Source organism: Mizuhopecten yessoensis, unplaced genomic scaffold (assembly GCF_002113885.1).
Source record: "Mizuhopecten yessoensis strain PY_sf001 unplaced genomic scaffold, ASM211388v2 scaffold716095, whole genome shotgun sequence".
NCBI lineage: Eukaryota > Metazoa > Mollusca > Bivalvia > Pectinida > Pectinidae > Mizuhopecten > Mizuhopecten yessoensis.
The window spans coordinates 8,261-26,007 of NW_018479945.1; the positions used below are offsets into that span (position 1 = coordinate 8,261).

General features: G+C 36.4%; 1 protein-coding gene across 1 annotated transcript in view; it reads left to right on the top strand.

Moving 5' to 3' along the window:
* Positions 1-2,697: 2,697 nt before the first annotated feature.
* The window catches only part of LOC110441677, a 15,813-nt gene continuing 763 nt past the window's right edge, over positions 2,698-17,747 (top strand). The window contains exons 1-2 of the mRNA XM_021484886.1: positions 2,698-3,148; positions 14,733-15,170. Of these exons, the coding sequence (XP_021340561.1) occupies positions 2,713-3,148; positions 14,733-15,170 (874 nt within the window). The 5' untranslated portion in view covers positions 2,698-2,712. The remainder of the gene's footprint in view (positions 3,149-14,732; positions 15,171-17,747) is intronic.

Genomic DNA, 17,747 nt, shown 5'->3' on the forward strand with positions numbered 1-17,747 from the left:
GTTGTTCCTTTTTTGTCCGGTAAGTTGTTGTTCCTGTTTTGTCCGGTAACTTGTTGTTCCTGTTTTGTCCGGTAACTTGTTGTTCCTGTTTGTTTGCTAACTTGTTGTTCCTGTTTTGTCCGGTAACTTGTTGTTCCTGTATTGTCTGCTAATTTATTGTTCCTGTTTGTCTGCTAACTTGTTGTTTCTGTTTCGTCTGCTAATTTGTTGTTTCTGTTTTGTCTGCTGACTTGTTGTTCCTGTTTTGTCGGCTAAGTTGTTGTTCCTGTTTTGTCGATTAACTTGTTGTTCCTGCTTTGTCGGCTAACTTGTTCCCGTTTCGTCTGGTAATTTGTTGTTCCTGCTTTGTCGGCTAATTTGTTCCTGTTTTGTCTGCTAACTTGTTGTTCCTGTTTTGTCGACTAACTTGTTCCTGTTTCGTCTGCTAATTTGTTGTTTCTGTTTTGTCGGACAACTTGTTGTTCCTGTTTTGTCGGCTAACTTGTTGTTTCTGTTTTGTCGGCTAATTTGTTGTTCCTGCTTTGTTCCCGGCTACTTCAATTTTGTTTTATATCTATGATGCTTTTGATTGCGTATTGAGGTTGGTATCCAACTGTTTTTTGTGATAGTCTTCGTTCCGTTGGTTTGTTGAGTTTTTTTGTTGTTTTTCATGTTCCCGTTTATCTTTTTTATTTAATGTTTATTGTTGTATGTGGTATCGGATTGTTTTGTATATTAGTGCTTTTGTGTCATTTTTAACAATCCCGAATTGAGATAGGGCATCTCTGTATTTTCCTCTACCCACCCAAATGCCTCGTCCCTACGAGTTCCCCTCGTATAACGTCCCTGAGGTAATCCCTTGCCCCGTAAAAGTATCATACCCCTGTGGTGTCTCTTTGCCCTACACAACTGTCACGCCCCTTTGATACTTCATTGCCCTATTCAAGTATCACGTCCCTGAGATGTTCCCTCGCCCCACATACGTACCACGTCATTGTGTTGTCAACCTCGCCCTATACAAGTGTATTGATCCAAACAAATGCCTAGTTCCTGTGGTGTTCTTCTCGACCCATACAAGTGCCACGCCCTGTATTGTTGTTCCTTCGCCTCGCATCTACACGTGCCTCGTTCCAGTGATGTTCCCTTCACCAAATTCCTGCGTTGTTCTCCTTGCCCCAAACGGGTGCCTCATCCCAGTGTCACGCCCCTATAGTGATGCTCCCCCTCACCCTACATAGCTGTCTTGCCCCTGGGGGTTCACCTTGCTCAATATGTGTCCTTTCTTCCATCAAAACATTCTAGTTTCTGAAGGTCATATCTCATTGGTCGATTCTGGAAGTATCCACTCAGTATATGTTATTTGTTGATGGGGTACTTCAGCTAAGTAGATTTCATCTTTAAAAACTGCTATTGTCATCATCTGAAGTATGTACGATATTAACTATATATCTATGTATCGTCATGTTAATGTATTCCATAAATTTTATTTAAAATGAAAGTAAGCAGAGCAATACATACAACATCCAATGTCTGACCGTGTCGGTATACTAGGGGTGACAACTCGTGATACGTACTGGCCCTGAGTAAGCAAACATCCTGTTGTCAATGATAGCGATGTTTAATGAGAAAACAACATATATGTGTGTATGGTTAGTTAAATAAACATTGCCAACAGATTATTAAACAACATGTATGTGTGTATGGTTAGTTACATAAACATTGCCAACAGAGAATTAAACAACATGTATGTGTGTATGGATAGTTACATAAACATTGCCAACAGATTATTAAACAACATGTATGTGTGTATGGTTAGTTACATAAACATTGCCAACAGAGAATTAAACAACATATATGTGTGTATGGTTAGTTACAGAACCATGACCAACAGAGAATTAAACAACATATATGTGTGTATGGATAATAACATAAACATAGTTTGCAATTAAAATCTGAAGAATCAAAAGTGTGTCTGAAATGTATTTTATTGTTCAAGTACTTGCTGTTATAACCCTGCAATAATATTTAATATATTATCTATTTGGGGCTGTGCCTGGGTTTGGTTAATTTATCAAAAAAGTGATGTACAGTCATTTTTTTATGAAATGAAAACTGTCACATTTACATAGACATGTTAAATTATTCGTCTGCCTCATGCTGTTTTTAAGTTTTACCAACACCGAACACGGTAAGGATAAATAAACATTATCGTAATTATACTGTTATGAGTTTTTGACAAAAATGCGTATGTGTAAGCTATCTTTAGTTTATTTCAGATGATCGTTTATACCGATTATAAACTATTTCATTATATGAGTAACAGGAAATGAGTAGTTGCTTCCCCCGGGGATCGAACCAGCGACCCCCTCCTAGGTTTCAAGTCCAACGCTCTGCTGATTGGGCTAAAGGAGGAATGCCTCCAGCACGAAGCTAGAAGACGACCGTAATTTTGTGTAGAATTTAAAATTTGATAATTTTACATTTGCATTTATGTTGATAATGTTTCTGTAACTATCAAAACATTTGTGAAGGGGATTACATGTTTTTTTTTAATTTAAATCTTCGCTCACTCAGTACATGTGGACTGGTTAACCTCACTAATCTGGGCACAAAGCTCCACGGAGTTGGATGTGTCGAATTCCCCCGGTAATTACTTTCCTGTATTATAGTAACCAGTCTTTCATCAACAAAACGTCACGCGCACGTTCCTGTGTTTCAGCCTATGTCATCCCAATGAATAGTATTACGTCACAGATCATTTCACGTCACAGCATAGCAACCATCTCAACCGTCCGGGCGACAGAGTTGTCAGAACGTAGCCAGTCTCTCATCATGGACAGTAGCTACCTGCCGCGGAGAAGGGTCCGACCAGACAAAGGAAATCCCCCCAAGGTAGGAGGGTGTGATTTCTGCTACCAGAAGAACGTCAAAATTAGACCACTGGAGTGTCATAGCCATTTCTATTGCCAAGTTTGTGAAGAATTTTGTCCAAAAATCAGAAAGGGTGATTTCACCTGCCGGAAGTGTTCCCATCGGACCCGTGTGTTGGATGACGAAAACAGAAAAAGGGTGGACGATTTCTATGTGAAGCAGGAAGGACTGGCAAAACCTAAAGGTTTCCAGGAGGTGATCATCAGTATCGACGGCGCCAACATCATCTCCTTTAATGGTTTGTGTATTAATCAGAGTGGATGAGGATTGTGGGGGTCACTTGGTTCCTATGGTAGGGATAGGGCAAATGTGGCACATTTGGCAGGTCAATGACCTGACTGAACTCCACTACCCCCTAACACACGGACAGTTTACCGATGTCGGTCATATTGTTTTCGTTGTAAACAGCCCAGCTACATTAAGAATATGTCCTTTGCATATCAACATCTATATAAGATGTACATCACATAGAACATGGTATCTACAACTACCTAAATATTGTTTTTGGTTCATTGGTTCATTGCAGGTGACACCGTTGTAAGCGTCTATTCGCTTTTTTAGGTGCTTCTTTATATTATCCACTTCATTTCCGGTTGCATTTGGAGGCATTTGAAGAGGACTTTATTTCAATTAATGAAAATAATCTACATGTACAGTGGGTGGTAACAAAAGTTGCATCCTGATTTATACTCTTTGCACTCCTTTAATAATTTGATTTTTTTTTAAAATTCAAATTTACATCTCAATTTTTAACAATACTGTGTGTGCTTGTTTCCTGCTGCATGACGCTAGCGGCAGACGAACCATGCAAAAATAAGGCAGGCATTTCATCACTTTCCTGAAACCCCGCATTTCGCGGGAAACCAGATCTTCCGCTTCCGGTTCTCACAGAACACTGCAATGCCGGCGAAATGATATACAGCATTGTATTGATTTAATGGCTCTTCCCGTAGAAGTGTGAAACTAAGATAAAGACATAAATACAATGATTTAATGTACAACATTGCATACGGATCACCAGCGTGAGACTGTCCACAATGAAACACATTATTTCGTTTCTGGAAAAACCAAATTATTTTACGATGAGGTGACAGTTAGGTTACCCAAATCGGATCACCAAACCATCATTTTATTCATTCATTGAAAATTCAGAGGATGAATTATATTCATGTATGGTTGTATCAAAGGAATAATAATTAACACCCGGGGCTCACGTAAAATATTTTTAGAACGCTCTGAAATCACCTATCAGCTGTTCCGCTTTTTGCGAATGTCAGGACCCAAATCGGATCAAGGCTTGAATTTTGCAGTATCTTACACTTCAAATGAATACTTTTTTTGTGAGAATATTAACATTTCATGACGATCTTTGAAATTTATATGAAAACAAGAATTTGTATAGGGTGAATTTATTCCTATAGTCCAAAACAGAATGCAGAGTCGTCGCACGCGCCTTTTTCTAAAAACGTAAACAAAACATTTACTTTTGAGTTTGAATTACGATTTCTGGTGCGATTTGAACTTAAAAACTAATCATCTGTAGACGAAAAATGGTGCATGGCTATCTATTCTAAGGATAAATCATTGTTATAACTGATATGTTGAAATATTTACTGATTTAAAAGTATTTTTTGCAAAAGGTGATCCGATTTGGGTTATGCCTCCTTAATGAAACAAAATATGACTGAAGCTTTCATTTTCTGTGTTATGTCTTGGGTATCACCAGTGAGTGTGTTTATTTACAGAGATCATTAGTTAGATCACATGTACATTGTACGTGGACAGTTTAGCTTGCCCGGTACCCAGAATGGCACACCTCATCATCTACGGGATCAGTTTATGTAAATAACTGACAGCATTTAAGAAAAAAAAAATCATTTCAAGAACTTTTTTGAAACTCTCTGATTAATTTTAGTCACTTATTCATTAAAGTATTCTTTTAAATATAAAATTTTATGTGTTTAGACATTTTCATTGTCGTACCATACTATCCCGGGAATTATTTTCGTATCATTTTTCGAATTTTGAAAATATTGAAACGACAGTGACGTTGATAGCATTACGTTAATTCTTTTTCGTCTTTTATGGTTAAATATGTGTTCCTTTAATTTTTAAAACCCCAGAAAACGACGAGATTTGAACCCAGAAGCCCATGCCATATAAGTACAGTAGTCCAGTATCACATGCGGCGTTATTTCGGTTCTGGGAGTTATCTCGCTTTGATTGGATTATTTTGGGTTCATCCATTATCAACTTTTGCATTTTTTTCGTGATATAATTCGGTCACTATTATATATATATATGTACATGTATGTATATATATCAGTATAACAAAATAGTTTTGATAGTTTTTGTGTTCCTAGTTTCAAAACTGTCTTTCTACGGATTCGGCGGGCAGGGAAGATCAATACGTCTTCAAATTGGAAATGATCACGGAAATTGGTCCAGAATAAGACAAGAGGTAGTAGAGAGTGATATCTTTCTCTTATTCACCATCATTTACCTCTCACGAGATACAGCCAGCACGTGTGTTCCTTCGCGTGTTTCCGACGGCTATCTACAATATCTGACATTCGCAAATATAACGCAAACGGCATGAAATGAGATTAATGTTTTGATTAAGAATATTGCTTTAAGATAAAATAGGGTCATATTTCATTTTATATTGTAGATTTAGAACCGATATGAAAACAAAAGTAGAAGTACTACATAAGACTGAGGGGTAGTCGTTATATAACGTATATTTCACACGAAAAAATCAGTTTAAGTTCGAAGATGGGTTTTGATCTCAATATTGAAGTTGATTTTCAATAGATAATAACGGAGACGAGCTGATGGCCTGTCGTACGCTACACATATAAAAACCCGATGTGTCGACGTCCCGTCCACTCTGTCAAAATTACTCCATTAAAAACATACAGGTATTTCAAGTTATGTCATTTTCCGTTTTTGACTCTTTGTTAATTTACTTTTTTTATTGTTTATACATTTTCCTGACTACTATCGTTCCATTTCGACGAAATGCGGCACCACCCAGATAATAATTCAGACAATTATAGGTAATATTCATCCGTTTCTTAGATTTTATCCATGGCGAGGTAGTTAGCCAGAACATTATACGGCGATATCTAACGTTGTGTTCTATTGGAATGCCGTCGACAGATTCTATTTACTAGGAAATTTTGATAATATAGACTAATCACAGATAATTATATGAATATTATTAGTAAAATAACAATAATTCCCAAACAGGATGTAGAAATCTTTCTTTCAAAATTAGATGTCAAATGAAGGTATGGATTAAAAAAACACAAACAAAAACAAACAAACACAAAACGTGGAATCTAAATGGAAAATAGCGTAATATCACGGTGCATGTATTTATTGATATGTACGGTACGTGGTATTTATTGATACGGTACGTGGTATTTATTGAATTGTACGGTACGTGGTATTTATTGAATTGTACGGTACGTGGTATTTATTTATATGTACGGTACGTGGTATTTATTGATATGTACGGTACATGGTATTTATTGATATGTACGGTACGTGGTATTTATTGATATGTACGGTACATGTAATATGTTGTTGTTTTTTATTCAGTTTTTCAAAGCACATACATACACATGACAATATTTGGGAGACTATAACATACTTCACAGTACTCTCATCCTAAACATTCCATACACATTTCATGTTAACCATACCCATTTCATGTTAACCATACACATTTCATGTTAACCATACTCATTACATATACCCAGTTTTTTAAGTATTGGGTCTGTAGAGAATATTAATCTGACTTACTGATCGTGTGTACTATCATGATCATAACAGAGCATGCTAATTTATGACATATTTATTTCAAACATTTCATATATACTCATACACACCATAGATCTGTATAGAACATGCATATCAAACATATCATACACCTGTAAAGAACATTTATATAAAAAAATCATACACATCATACATCCGTATAGAAACACTTATATTAAACATTTCATTCACACCATACAACTGTATGTAACATTCATATTAAACAATTCATACAAACCATGCATTTGTGCAGAAACATTCATACAACAGTATGGAACATTTATCTTAAGTATTTCATACATGCCATACATCTGTATAGAAGCATTCATATCAAACATTTCATACACACCATACATATGTATAGAAACATTCTTATTAAACATTTCATATACACCATACATCCTTATAGAAACATTCATAATTTAACATTTCATTTCAAAACATTGGAATAAAAACTAATTATATTAGTCATGTGTTGTGGTTTTATTGAAAGAAAGAAATAGAGACAGACAGAGTATTACTAGAAAAAGAAAGACAGACAAAACAAAAGTAGACATGTGCACAGAGGCAAAGACAAACAAGACACAGGCAAGAACTGCCAGATAGACAGACATACAAAGACAGACACACAAGACATATACGCACAAAGACAATCGACACAGAGACAAGGACGACAGATTTGAGAGAGACAGGCCTTCTAAAAATCAAAACGTTGAAATTAAATCATCGACAATTGTCTTATTGGCAACATTTGCTCAAAGATAGTAATATATATTCAAAACAAGTATAAAAGTTTTATATTAACCAACTGTCAGAGTTCAAGAGTCCATTAATAGATATGAATGGGTCTAGATATAGAAATCATTTCAATTTAAGTCTATAGAAGTAAAACTTTTTTTCCATTTTCCCCACTCTCTGTTACAACTTTCAAGAGAAGCATCACCTTTAGCGGTTGCTATGTATTTTTTGACATAGTGTTGGTCTTTCAATAAATTGATAAGAGAATTTATGTTAAGTGTGGTTTCAAGACATCTGGTTTTGTAAATGTAATGTTTAATGATGATGTTAATTTCATTATCAATTTTACTGAACTCATTTCTAATTGACCAGAACCCAAAAATAAATAATTCTTTATGAATAGTAAACGGAATCAAAAGTGCGTCTAAGAGTATTTCCAAGCTCTGCAGTAAATTTTGAACTTTTTGACATTCCCAAAATATGTGAGTTATGGTTTTTGACCTTGATTTACAAAAAGTACAAAGTGGACTTACAACTATGTTTGCCTTAAATAGTAGTGAATTTGTTGTTAAAATATTATGTATAATTCTAAACTGAAACCACTGAAGTTTTGAATCGTTTGTTATTTCGAAAGGTAGAAAAAAAAAAATTGCCCAATTAGAATTATCCAAGTCAATAATCAATAATTAATTTAACAGATTTGACAAGACCATGAAAGTGAAGAAAGTTTGTAAATATATTATATTTCTGTGTAAATTCATGGTAGGAATAGAAAGTAACAGGATTTGTATTTTTCAACATTATGATATCATTTATCACTATCAAAAACATATTTTTGCATGTCCTATGACACATACGTAGGTAATTATTTTCACAATTCATAATAAAATCAACATTAATAATATACATACATATTATGTAAGTATAACTTGCCACTTTCTAGAACATGTACTTTCAAAAATCTCTTTAGCCATCCTAGTTTTAGAGCTTCTATAAAATACTTGATGTTGACCATTTTCAGACCACCTTCAAAATTATCTTTAGTTATAACATTTCTTTTCACTTTGTCTGTTTTGTCATTTCAAAGAAAGTTATATATAAGAGTATTTAACTTATTAATAAAAGTAATGCTTGGGTTGGGTAGTGAAATGAACAAGTGATTAAATTGTGAAATTAATAATGATTTAATCACATGTATTTTCCCAATAGGAGTTAATCGTCTTCTACTCCATGACTTAACAAGAGATTTAAGTTAAATCAATTTTTTGTCAAAGCTTAATTTAGGTATTTCATGTAAATTAACGCTAAAGTCTATCCCCAAAAGTGTTAATTTATCCCTACCCCATTGTAAACCTAATTCTGGTAAAAAGGTGTCATTGCTGTATTTCTTACTCCCTATCCATTTACCAGAGTTTTGTTAGTATTGATTTTAAACCAGAAATATGAGCAAATAAATTCAGTTCCAAAATTGATTCTCGTAAAGATTTTTCTGACACGTCAAGTATCAGCAAAGTATCATCTGCATACTGAGAAAGAAGAATAGGAAAGTTAATAACATTTATACCGGTTACGTTGTTATTGTTTCTTTACCTGGCTGCTAATATTTCTGTACATAATATGAAAATGTAAGGTGATACTGGGTCTCCTTGGCGACAGCCGCACTTAAACCTTGAAGAAAGTAGAGAGATTCCCACATGTATTTATTGATATGTACGGTACGTGGTATTTATTGATATATACGGTACGTGGTACGTGGTATTTATTGATATGTACAGTACATGTATTTATTGATATGTACGGTACGTGGTATTTATTGATATGTACGGTACGTATTATTTATTGATATGCACGGTACGTGTTATTTAGTTGTAACTGTTTGTTGGCACTTCCTGTTACTTTGCACAGTGATGTGCTTGAAGAAAGGAATTAGTGATTCGACTATTCTTCCTAAGGTTGAGGCCATTGAAACCTTAACCTCTACTCCAGAAAAAACCTAGTAAGCGCCAGCGGGACAATAGGTATCACTTTGTAAGCTCGTTCAGTTTCTTTAGTTTGACTACTTTCGGTTTCCGGTTTGAACCAAGCTATTTTGATTCTCAACTCTTGAGCAAATTCCAATGTTCTTTAAATACGAACATTTCTCTAACAAACATAGGGATTCATCTAAACATATATGGTGAAGGAATAAACACACACACACACACACACACACGCACATACACACACACACACACACACACAACATAAGGGGGAAAAGAATGTTTGTTATTGATTTTTTAACTAACAATGTTTCATTTGAAGCTATTAGAAATTTGAATTTTTGAATGCGAGTGGTTAGCTGTGTAACATTTGTGGTTAGCTGTGTAAAATGTAAAATGTTAGGTTAGCTGTGTAGCATGTCTGGTTAGCTGTGTAATGTGTGGTTAGCTGTTTAATGTGTGGTTAGTTGTTTGACCTGTGTAGTTATCTGCGTAATATGTGTGGTTAGCTGTGTAAAATGTGTGGTTAGCTGTGTAAAATGTGTGGTTAGCTGTGTAACATGTGTGGTTAGCTGTGTAACATGTGTGGTTATCTGCGTAATATGTGTGGTTAGCTGTGTAAAATGTGTGGTTAGCTGTGTAACATGTGTGGTTAGCTGTGTAACATGTGTGGTTAGCTGTGTAACATGTGTGGTTAGCTGTGTAAAATGTGTGGTTAGCTGTGTAAAATGTGTGGTTAGCTGTGTAAAATGTGTGGTTAGCTGTGTAACATGTGTGGTTAGCTGTGTAACATGTGTGGTTATCTGCGTAATATGTGTGGTTAGCTGTGTAAAATGTGTGGTTAGCTGTGTAACATGTGTGGTTAGCTGTGTAACATGTGTGGTTAGCTGTGTAACATGTGTGGTTAGCTGTGTAAAATGTGTGGTTAGCTGTGTAAAATGTGTGGTTAGTTGTGTAAAATGTGTGGTTAAAATGTGTGGTTAGTTGTGTAAAATGTTGTGGTTAGCTGTCTAATATGTGTGGTTAGCTGTGTAAAATGCGTGGTTAGCTGTGTAAAATGTGTGTGGTTAAATGTTTAATGTGTGTGGTTAGCTGTGTAACATGTGTGGTTAGTTGTGTAAAATGCGTGGTTAGCCGTGTAACATGTGTGGTCAGCTGTGTAACATGTGTGGTTATCTGTGTAACATGTGTGGTTAGCTGTGTAACATGTGTGGTAAGTTGTGTAAAATGTGTGGTTAGCTGTGTAACATGTGTGGTTAGTTGTGTAAAATGTGTGGTTAGCTGTGTAACATGTGTGGTTAGCTGTGTAACATGTGTGGTTAGCTGTGTAACATGTGTGGTTAGTTGTGTTACATGTGTGGTTAGTTGTGTAAAATGTGTGGTAAGCTGTGTAACATGTGTGGTTAGCTGTGTAAAATGTGTGATTAGCTGTGTAATATGTGTGGTTAGCTGTGTAACATGTGTGGTTAGTTGTGTAACATATGTGGTTAGTTGTGTTATATGTGTGGTTAGCTGTGCAATATGTGTGGTTAGCTGTGTAACATGTGTGGTTAGCTGTGTAAAATGTGTGGTTAGATGTTTAATGTGTGTGGTTAGTTGTTTGACCTGTGTGGTTAGCTGTGTAATATGTGTGGTTAACTGTGTAAAATGTGTGGTTAGCTGTGTAACATGTGTGTGGTTAGATGTTTAATGTGTGTGGTTAGATCTTTAACATACGTTGTTAGCTGTGTAATGTGTGTGGTTAGTTTAGTAACATGTGTGGTTAGCTGTGTAACATGTGTGGTTAGCTGTGTAAAATGTGTGGTTAGCTGTGTAACATGTGTGGTTAGTTGTGTAAAATGTGTGGTTAGCTGTGTAACATGTGTGGTTAGCTGTGTAACATGTGTGGTTAGTTGTGTAACATGTGTGGTTAGCTGTGTAACATGTGTGGTTAGCTGTGTAAAATGTGTGGTTAGCTGTGTAACATGTGTGGTTAGTTGTGTAAAATGTGTGGTTAGCTGTGTAACATGTGTGGTTAGCTGTGTAACATGTGTGGTTAGCTGTGTAACATGTGTGGTTAGTTGTGTAAAATGTGTGGTTAGCTGTGTAACATGTGTGGTTAGCTGTGTAACATGTGTGGTTAGCTGTGTAAAATGTGTGGTTAGCTGTGTAATATGTGTGGTTAGCTGTGTAACATGTGTGGTTAGCTGTGTAACATGTGTGGTTAGTTGTGTAACATGTGTGGTTAGCTGTGTAACATGTGTGGTTAGCTGTGTAAAATGTGTGGTTAGCTGTGTAACATGTGTGGTTAGTTGTGTAAAATGTGTGGTTAGCTGTGTAACATGTGTGGTTAGCTGTGTAACATGTGTGGTTAGCTGTGTAACATGTGTGGTTAGTTGTGTAAAATGTGTGGTTAGCTGTGTAACATGTGTGGTTAGCTGTGTAACATGTGTGGTTAGCTGTGTAACATGTGTGGTTAGTTGTGTAACATGTGTGGTTAGCTGTGTAACATGTGTGGTTAGCTGTGTAACATGTGTGGTTAGCTGTGTAAAATGTGTGGTTAGCTGTGAAACATGTGTGGTTAGTTGTGTAAAATGTGTGGTTAGCTGTGTAACATGTGTGGTTAGTTGTGTAACATGTGTGGTTAGTTGTGTAAAATGTGTGGTTAGCTGTGTAATATGTGTGGTTAGCTATGTAACATGTGTGGTTAGCTGTGTAACATGTGTGGTTAGTTTAGTAACATGTGTGGTTAGTTGTGTAAAATGTGTGGTAAGCTGTGTAACATGTGTGGTTAGCTGTGTAAAATGTGTGATTAGCTGTGTAATATGTGTGGTTAGCTGTGTAACATGTGTGGTTAGTTGTGTAACATATGTGGTTAGTTGTGTTATATGTGTGGTTAGCTGTGCAATATGTGTGGTTAGCTGTGTAACATGTGTGGTTAGCTGTGTAAAATGTGTGGTTAGATGTTTAATGTGTGTGGTTAGTTGTTTGACCTGTGTGGTTAGCTGTGTAATATGTGTGGTTAACTGTGTAAAATGTGTGGTTAGCTGTGTAACATGTGTGTGGTTAGATGTTTAATGTGTGTGGTTAGATCTTTAACATACGTTGTTAGCTGTGTAATGTGTGTGTTTAGATGTGTAACATGTGTGGTTAACTGTGTAATGTGTATGGAAATATTTCTAACATGTGAGGTTAGCTGTGTAATGTGTGTGTTTAGATGTGTAACATGTGTGGTTAGCTGTGTAATGTGTATGGAAATATTTCTAACATGTGAGGTTAGCTGTGTAATGTGTGTGTTTAGATGTGTAACATGTGTGGTTAGCTGTGTAATGTGTATGGAAATATTTCTAACATGTGAGGTTAGCTGTGTAATGTGTGTGTTTAGATGTGTAACATGTGTGGTTAGATGTTTATCATACGTTGTTAGCTATGTTACATGTGAGGTTAGCTGTGTAAAATGTGAGGTTAGCTGTGAAATGTTTGTGGTTAGATGAGTAACATGTGTGGTTAGCTGTGTAATGTGTGTGGTTAGATGTGTAACATGTGTAGTTAGCTGTTTGGCTAGCTTTTTAATGTGTGTGGTTAGCTGTGTTGTATGTGTGGTTAGCTGTGTAATGTGTGGTTAGCTGTTTGGTTAGCTGTTTATTGTGTGTAGTTAGATGTGTAACATGTGTGGTTAGCTGTGTAATGTGTGTGGTTATATGTGTAACATATGTAGTTAGCTGTTTGGCTAGCTTTTTAATGTGTGTGGTAAGCTGTGTGACATGTGTGGTTAGCTCTGTGACATGTGTGACTATGCTGTGTAATGTGTGTAGTTAGCTGTTTAATGTGTGGTTAATCGTGTGACCTGTGTGGTTATTTGTTTAATGTGTGGTTAATCGTGTGACCTGTGTGGTTATCTGTTTAATGTGTGGTTAATCGTGTGACCTGTGCGGTAAGCTGTTTAATGTGTGGTTAGTTGTGTGACCTGTGTGGTTAGCTGTGTAACATGCGCGGCTATGCGGTGTAATGTGTGTAGTAAGCTGTTTAATGTGTGGCTAGCTGTGTGACCTGTGTGGTTAGCTGTTTAGTGGGGGTAGTTGTGGGACCTGTGTGGTTAGCTGTTTAGTGGGGTTAGTTGTGTGACCTGTGTGAAAAGCTGCTTAGTGGGGTTAGTTGTGTGACCTGTGTGGATAGCTGTTTAGTGGGGTTAGTTGTGTGACCTGTGTGGTTAGCTGTTTATTGTGTGTTTAGTTGTGTGACCTGTGTGGTTAGCTGTTTAGTGGGGTTAGTTGTGTGACCTGTGTGAAAAGCTGTTTAGTGGGGTTAGTTGTGTGATCTGTGTGGTTAGCTGTTTAATGTGTGTTTAGTTGTGTGATCTGTGTGAAAAGCTGTTTAGTGGGGTTAGTTGTGTGACCTGTGTGGTTAGCTGTTTATTGTGTGTTTAGTTGTGTGACCTGTGTGGTTTTTTGTTTAAAGTGTGGTTAGTTGTGTGACCTGTGTGGTTAGCTGTTTATTGTGTGTTTAGTTGTGTGACCTGTGTGGTTAGCTGTTTAGTGTGTGGTTAGTTGTGTGATCTGTGTGGTTTTTTGTTTAAAGTGTGGTTAGTTGTGTGACCTGTGTGTTTAGCTGTGTGATAGGTGTAGTTAGCTGTGTAATGTATGTGCTTAGCTGTGTGACAGGTGAGGTTAATTGTGTGACCTGTGTGGTTAGCTGTGTAAGGTGTGGTTAGCTGTTTAATGTGTGGTTTGTCGTGTGACCTGTGTAGTTAGCTGTGTGATTAGCTGTTTACTGTTTAATGTGTGTGATTAGCTGTTTAATGTGTGTGATTAGCTGTTTGACAGGTGCGGTTAGCTGTGTATTGTGTGTGGTTAGCTGTGTAAACTTCGCGGTTGTGTTTTTAACTTTTTACATTTTATTGACTATATTTGTTTATTATCTTCTCCAATTAGCGTTATTGTAAGGTGATGCTTTTAACAAAGTACCTAAGGCCCTACACAAAGATCGATAACGTAAAGAATTTGTACTCTATCAAATATATCCTCAATAGATATGATTGACATATAAAACTCGAGAATACTTCTACAAGTGTTTATCAGTAGCCTGCTATACTATTTCACAAGTCATGAACAACAGAAAGGAACTTCAAAATGTTGCTAAAATAAAATTGAAAGTATATAAAATGTATCCCTCGGGAATAATATGTTTTGTAGTTTTAAGAAATAATTTGTTAATTAATAGATGTAAAGATAGCTGGTCATACATACATGATTGTTTACAATTATTTTAGCTCCTTCCTAAATTATATTTATTTCCCATCAGATGATGACGACGAAGAAGATGGAGATTTGTCAGGAAATAATACGGAATGGGATTTCCTGTTACAATCGTTAACAAGCAAGGACCGAAAAGAAAACGATAAAGGGGCAACGAAAGGCTCAGACAACCTCAAAACAAATAAAACTGAAACTGAAAAAAGAACAGGAAGTAAGAAACAGAAGCCTGAAAACTCAAAACTCAGTTCAGATGGAAGCGATACATCGTCGTCATTGACATCTTTTGATCAAATCGGCGTCACGGGGTTCAGAATCAAACCGGAAATAGAGAACCCGTCATCGACCCTGGAAGTGTCCTCATTTCCAGAGCAAGGAAGCAACTCTCCAATAGTTACACCCACAACCGGACTTCTTCCGGTTCCAGAGGGACGGCACGGATTTGACAGTGATTCCCTTTCAGAGAGAGGGACATCGCCCGTCAAGCGTGAGTTTACAAACCAACCAAGATGTTGAGGACGTGTGTGTGGGTTCAAACCCGTTTATATCGGAACTCCGACAGATATATACATGTACAAGCCCTGTGTGATACTAGTGTTCCTCACCCCGGAGCGCTAATACCAAACATATTGGTCTCTAAAAATGTTATTTGATATGAAAATATTCATGTTTAATAAGCCGATATCAACAAAATGCCCTTTAATATATGAAATGAGCGGTTTAGAAACATTTTTGGTCAATGAAACGCACTAAACTGCAAATCAAATGCACCTTATTTGATTTTACTGCTTGGTGACTAAGAAACATAATCGATCAAAAATAGTACACGTGTGTGTCATGATGTTCAAGTTTATTTACATTTACACGTGTATGTTCTTGTGTTTACGTTTACACGATGTGTGTCTCTGTTCACATTTACACGTGTGCTTATTACTGTATTCATGTTTACAATTGTGTCACTTTTGTTTTTGTCACTGTGTTAATATTTACACGTGTATTTCTGTAGTCACATTTACATTTTGGTATCTTGGTGTTCATGTTTAACGTGTATCTAATTTTCTGCATGTTAAATCTTGTGTAACCGTATTCAGAATCACACGTACGCATTTTCTTGAATTTTAAACGTGTGTCTTGCGTGTCACTGTTAACATACGTGTCACTGTTAACATAAGTGTTACTTTGCTAACTGGTACATGCATATGTGTGTAATTGTTTACGCTGTCACGTGTGTGCCCATGTGTTTGGAGTTGACACAGTTGCGTGCCAATGTGTTCACGCATACAATATACACATGTACATACACAAAAAGTACTTGCGTGATAGTGTAAATGCGTATGTGTATATGTAGGTGTGTTGTGTATATCAAAGTGTGTATGTGTATATGTTAGTCCGTATGTGTATATGTAAGTGTGTATGTGTATATGTAAGTGTGTATGTGTATATGTAAGTGTGTATGTGTATATGTAAGTGTGTCTTGTATATGTATATGTGTTGGGTATATGTAGGTGTGTTGTGTATATGTAGGTGTGTATGTGAATATGTAGGTGTGTGGTGTATGTGAATATGTAGGTGTGTGGTGTATATGTAGGTGTGTTGTGTATATGTAAGCGTGTATGTGTATATGTAAGCGTGTATGTGAATACGTAGGTGTGTTGTGTATATGTAAATGTGTATGTGTATATGTAAGTGTGTCTTGTATATGTATATGTGTTGGGTATATGTAGGTGTGTTGTGTATATGGAGGTGTGTTATGTATATGTAAGTGTGTATGTGTATATGTAGGTGTGATGTGTATATGTAAGTGTGTATGTGTATATGTATTTGTATATGTAGATGTGTTGTGTATATGTAAGTGTGTATGTGTATATGTAGGTGTGTGGTGTATGTGAATATGTAGGTGTGTTGTGTATATGTAGGTGTGTATGTGTATATGTAAGTGTGTATGTGCATATGTAAGTGTGTATGTGTATATGTAAGTGTGTATGTGAATATGTAGGTGTGTTGTGTATATGTAAGTGTGTATGTGTATATGTAAGTGTGTATGTGTATTTGTAAGTGTGTATGTGTATATGTAGGTGTGTTGTGTATATGTAAGTGTGTTTTGTATATGTAAATGTGTATGTGTATGTGTATATGTAAGTGTGTATATGTATTTGAATATGTAGGTGTGTTGTGTATATGTAAGTGTGTATGTGTATATGTTGGTTTGTTGTGTATATGTAGGTGTGTATGTGAATATGTAGGTGTGTTGTGTATATGTAGGTGCGTATGTGTGTATGTGTATATGTAAGTGTGTATGTGTATATGTAAGTGTGTATGTGAATATGTAAGTGTGTATGTGTATATGTAAGTGTGTATGTGTATATGTAAGTGTGTATGGGTATTTGTAAGTGTGTATGTGTATATGTATGTGTGTTGTGTATATGTAAGTGTGTATGTGTATATGTAAGTGTGTATGTGTATTTGTAAGTGTGTATGTGTATATGAACATGTAGGTGTGTTGTGTATATGTAAGTGTGTATGTGTATATGTAGGTATGTTTTGTATATGAAGGTGTGTTTTTGTGTCTTTGTTTTGAGATAACAACAACTATTGTGTCTGGCTGTTACACAGAGAAGCACATTACGTCCAAGCTATACAAATAAGCTCTGTTATTAGATTTTCTGAGATTGGGTTTGCGATGCCGATATCACGTTGTATTGAGTATGAATTACCACTAACAGTCGCCACACGAGCCCTGCTATCATCTACAGTTATGATTACTTTGTTAATAATTTTTGGACACACTGTCAGAATTCCTTCTAATAAATATTTCGTCTTATTCTATTACCGTACGCAAGGGTTGTAGCTCCCCTCTCGCGTTCACACCAGCGCGCGTGACCCCGGCCCGCGCACGACCCGCCCCGCACAGCCCTACCAATGATTCTGAGCTCGGTACGTGATACGCAGCCAATCCCGCCTTGTCACCCCGAGTTGTGGAATCTGGAATGAATATTATCACCTACCCTCATCCTCTCGTCTGCTTCTTCCTTTGGGGAATTATCTTGCCCTACGATGTCGCGTA